Source organism: Cajanus cajan, chromosome 9 (genome assembly GCF_000230855.2).
Source record: "Cajanus cajan strain Asha chromosome 9, NIPB_CcT2T_4, whole genome shotgun sequence".
Taxonomy (NCBI): Eukaryota; Viridiplantae; Streptophyta; class Magnoliopsida; order Fabales; family Fabaceae; genus Cajanus; species Cajanus cajan.
The window spans coordinates 34675422-34680543 of record NC_138525.1 but is presented as its reverse complement, the minus strand read 5'-3'; the positions used below and the strand labels follow the sequence as shown (position 1 = coordinate 34680543).

The 5122-nt window shown below is 50.5% G+C and overlaps 1 protein-coding gene across 1 annotated transcript; it reads left to right on the top strand.

Annotated features, from left to right (window-relative positions):
- The first annotated feature begins 241 nt into the window (after positions 1-241).
- Positions 242-4321, top strand: LOC145952089 (uncharacterized). The gene has a single exon (XM_083064314.1). It carries the CDS (start codon positions 242-244, stop codon positions 4319-4321), a length of 4080 nt encoding a protein of 1359 aa, XP_082920440.1.
- The last annotated feature ends 801 nt before the right edge of the window (positions 4322-5122 follow it).

Sequence of the window (5122 nt, the reverse complement as noted above, 5' to 3'; positions counted from 1 at the left end):
TAATAACGGTTAGCAAAATCCCGCCATTCTCGGGGCCCAAGAGGCCCACGAGCGACATACTATAAAACCCAAAACCCTAGAGTTGAGAAGGCAGATTACACTTTTGAATGCTCTGGCTTTGAGGCTCGACCTAGGCAGAAACCCTAGTCCATCCCTTGGCCGGAACATTTTGGCGCCCACCGTGGGGCTACGGTGAAACTCTTCCTACGCCCCAAGAAACACAAAAAACCTACACTTTACCATGGCAAGAGGCGGCAACAACAACAACAACTCGCAACCACCAACCATGGAGGAGATGATGGCCATGATCAATGGCTTAAGGGAGGAAAATGCGCGATCCAGGGAGAGAGAGGAGGTCATCCAACGAGAAAACGAGGAGATCAGGAGACGAGCGGATGAGATGCAGGCCAGAATATCAGCTAGTACCAGGACTGTGGAGGAGGACATCATGCTGGAGGTCCCTAGAGACTTTCGACCATTCTCGGAAGCCATAGAGGCCGAGATGATCCCTAGGGATCATCGGATACCACAGGTCGAACCCTTTGATGGAACGCAGGACCCCAGTCAACATTTGACGGACTTCCGGGCTCAAATGTTGATCTGTGGAGGAAGCATGGAAGTCCGCTGCAAGTTGTTCATGGGCACACTCAAGAAGGCGGCGCTTGATTGGTTTAGTGGCCTCCCCGATCGATCCATCACCGACTTTGACGTCTTTAGTCGGCTGTTTATGGCTCAATTTGCTGCCAATAAGAAGAAGCCACCGATCACGTCAGATTTATTTGATCTTAAGCAGCAACGGGAGGAGTCATTGAAGGATTTTCTGCAGAGATTCAATGAGGTTGCTCTAAGGATAGCGTCGGTGGATGAGAGAATGGCGGTCATCGCGTTTCAGAAAGGTTTGAGGTCCAGAGCTTTCGACATTGCACTCGAAAGGGCGAATTGCCAAACAATGTCAGAGGTGAGGGCTTTCGCCTTGAGCCACATTAAGACGGAGGAGAACCAGATCATTAAAAGGACAGCTGAGAACCGAGAAGCCGGGGGTAGCAATAAGGAGGGGAACAAGCATCTTCGACCGCGATCAGACTGGAACAAACGACGAGACCGGTACAACGTGAAGGACGGCAACTACAGGCAGGCCGATCAGGGTGGTCGGTCAAGGGGCGAGTGGACGCGCAGCAATGAAGAAGAGAAGTTCACTCCACTCACTGTACCTAGGCGACAGATACTCCACGATGTCAATAGCGCATCGTTGTTTGAGTTCCCGGCGGCGACAGAGCGTCAATTGGGCCCTTTCAAAACCGATTGGTGTGAGTTCCATAGGGCTCATGGGCACTCAACTGAAAATTGTTTTGTTTTGGGAAGACAGATCGAGCGCTTGATCAAGGAGGGACGACTGAAGGAGTTTGTGGCGAGAAAGCAGGAGGGGAGCTCGTCAGATAGGCAACCCAGACGCACGCAAGATGACACTAGGAGGGATAGGCGTAGAGAGAGGACTCCTCCCAGAGACGCGCCAGCAAAGGTGTCGGAAGCCCATCAGCAACCCATCCATGGGGATTTCAACACCATCGCAGGAGGCTTCGCAGGTGGGGGAACTACCTCGGCAGCCTGCAAAAGGTACACTCGGTCAGTGTTGACGGTGTCGGAGTTCAGGCGACCATCTCAACCTGAGATCTCGTTCTCAGACGCGGATTACGAAGGAGTAGCCCCTCATGAGGATGACCCCGTCGTCGTATCGGCGATTGTCATGGGGTACAATGTGAAGCGCGTGTTGATTGACCAGGGAAGTTCCGCAGACATTTTATTCTGGGAAACCTTTGAGGGGATGAAAATACCTAACGACCGACTAATTCCTTATGCAGGGACTCTAGTTGGTTTTGCAGGAGACCAGGTCATCGCAAGGGGATACGCCAATCTGGAAACGACCTTCGGCCAGGGAGCTCAGATGAAGACGGTGCTCGTTCAGTATTTGGTGGTCGATGCTCAGTCATCGTATAGTATACTGATCGGCAGGCCGACTCTGAACAAGCTGGGAGCAATAGTGTCTACTCCCCATCTGAAGGTAAAGTACCCGTTGCCGAGTGGCGCTGTGGGGGTTCTCAAGGTGGACCAGGAGGTTGCCCGGAAATGCTACGGGGATAGTTTAAAGGCGCGAAGGCGACTGTACACTAAGCGGGTAGAGAGGGAAGTCCACTCTGTCGAACTGGATCCTAGAATGGGTCAGTTCGACCACCGACCCGCCCCAGCAGAAGACGTCAAAGAAGTGGAGGTAATGGAAGGGAGAAATGTGAAGATAGGTACCTCTTTGACTCCCGAAGACGAAGAGAAATTGGTGACGATCCTAAAGGACAATGTGTCGGCATTCGCATGGCACTCCAGCGACATGCCTGGAATTGATCCAAATTTCTTGTGCCACAAGCTAGCCATAGACCCTAGCGCGAAGGCAGTGATCCAGAAGAGAAGGAAGTTTGGTGAGGAAAAACGAAGGGCTATCGCGGAAGAGACGCGGAAGTTAGTGATGGCAGGACACGTCCGAGAAATCCAATATCCGACCTGGTTGGCAAACGTAGTCATGGTGCGCAAGAGCAGCGGGAAGTGGAGAATGTGTACGGACTTCACCGGCCTTAACAAGGCCTGCCCAAAAGACTCGTACCCGCTGCCGAACATAGACTGCCTGGTGGATGGAGCATCGGGATACGAGTTGCTAAGCTTCATGGATGCCTACTTGGGGTACAACCAAATCCGAATGCATCCCGCTGATGAGGACAAGACCGCTTTTATAGCCGATCAAGCCAATTTCTGCTACAGGGTTATGCCGTTCGGTCTGAAGAACGCAGGGGCGACTTATCAGCGACTGATGGACAAAGTCCTTGTGAATCAACTAGGGCGGAATGTGGAAGCTTATGTAGATGACATGGTGGTGAAGTCGGAAAGCGTCAGTCGGCACTTTGGCGACTTGCAAGAATTGTTCGACACCATTGGCAAGTACCAACTCAAACTGAATCCTGAGAAGTGCTCTTTCGGTGTTCAGGCGGGAAAGTTCCTTGGTTTCCTACTGACGCACCGCGGCATTGAGGCGAATCCCGACAAGTGTTCGGCCATCATCAACATGAGGAGCCCATCCACCGTAAAGGAAGTCCAACAGCTAACTGGAAGAATGGCGTCGCTATCCCGATTTCTGTCTCGATCGGTAGATAAAGCTTTGCCCCTCTTCCAGTGTCTGAAAAAGAATGACCGTTTTGCTTGGATAGCCGAGTGTGAAGAAGCTTTCACGGAGCTCAAAGAATCCCTAGCGTCGCCCCCGATTCTAACAAAGCCGAGATTGAACCTCCCGTTGCTGATCTATATATCGGCCTCCGCCCGAGCAGTCAGTTCCGTTCTTGTACAAGAGCGGGAAGGCTCCCAAACTCCTATCTATTTTGTAAGCAGGGTATTACAGGGAGCCGAGACGAGGTACCAGAGGATTGAAAAGCTAGCCCTAGCAATACTGATAACGGCGAGGAAATTGAGACATTATTTCCAGAGTCATGAGGTTGTCATCCGGACGGACTATCCGATTCGCCAAGTACTACAAAAACCCGATCTGGCTGGCCGAATGATGAAGTGGTCAGTCGAGTTATCAGAGTTCGCCATCAAGTATGAACCGAGAGGAGCAATCAAAGCTCAAGCATTAGCCGACTTCCTGATAGAATTGACCCCCCCAGCCGAGGAAGGCGCGATCACCGAAACCCAGTGGATTCTATCGGTGGACGGCGCTTCAAATCTAGGAGGAAGTGGAGCCGGGATAGTGTTAGAGGGACCGGGAGGAATACTATTAGAACAGTCACTGCGTTTTGAGTTCCGAGCAAGCAACAACCAAGCCGAGTATGAGGCATTGCTAGCGGGGATGGGTCTGGCAAAGGAGATGGGGGCAACAAGTCTATCGGCTAGAAGCGATTCACAGTTAATCACCGGGCAGGTAGCGGGCACTTTCCAAGCGAAGGACCCTCAACTAGCCAAATACTTGGAAAAAGTCAAACTTCTATCGGAGAATTTTCGAGAGTTCTCGCTCAACCACGTACCGCGGGAGCAAAACTTGAGGGCTGATCTGCTCTCTAAGCTAGCCAGCACGAAGAAGCCGGGAGCCACTCGGTCGGTCATCCAAGAGACCTTAACACAGCCAAGTATTAACGAGCCACAGGGGAATGTTCTTTTCATCCAAGAGGAACTTGACTCATGGATGGGACCCTACATTGCGTACCTGACTCGGGGGGAATTGCCAGAAGACAAGAAAGAGGCCTCATTGTTACACGCTCAGATTACTCGGAAAACATCATTCCCTTGAATTGTGCCAAAAAAGGAGTAAGTTCACATTGAGCTCAAAAAGGAAAACACAACAATCATTCTGAAACACATCTAACAATGGTGCGAAAACACAACATCCTAAACAAAGAACCTAATCATCCTCGGGGGGATCCACCAGCTCTCCATCAACAATCTCTTTGAAGTACCCCACACCACTAACATCCAGGTCCGCATGGAGGAACTTCACTTGCTCAATCGCAGCATCAAAACCCGCAGTAAATTTCTTCAAGACCTCAACCTTGGCAGCATGAAGTTCGGCCTCTGAGTTACTTAGCTCAACTTTGAGTTTAGAGACGTCGGTCTCAAAAACTTGGGCAGCATCGGCATTCTTGTCCCGAACGAGTCGAGTCTCTTCAAGTTCATTCATTGTCGCCACCGGCCCGAAACGGGCTTTCGGCATTCGCGAAGGATGGTTGGACTCTTTTATTTGTTTAAAAATATGGATTGCTAGAATGACTTATTCTCAAACTGAGACCTTGTCAAACGAGCAATTTTATTAAAAGGCTCACCAATCCATGTTAATCCCAAGCGGGACCCTCCATGGATTAGCGGTTTTCATAAAAAGGGAGGGTTCATGGAGTCGCCACCAATGTTTTACTCAAAACATTGGAAAAAGAAGTTTAAGGCAATCGATTCAAAAATCGACTTTGGCCATTACAACCAGAGTCGGGTAAGGGAGTCGGTTACGCGTGAGGAAGGTGTTAGCACCCCACAACGCCCCTTTCGGGTTCCCTATGACAGATTATTTCTAAAATAACAGTGTAAATTACTAAATTACCCC

Excerpts from the sequence above, each read along its gene's own strand:
- LOC145952089 (XM_083064314.1), top strand. The coding sequence starts at position 242 with ATGGCAAGAGGCGGCAACAACAACAACAACTCGCAACCACCAACCATG.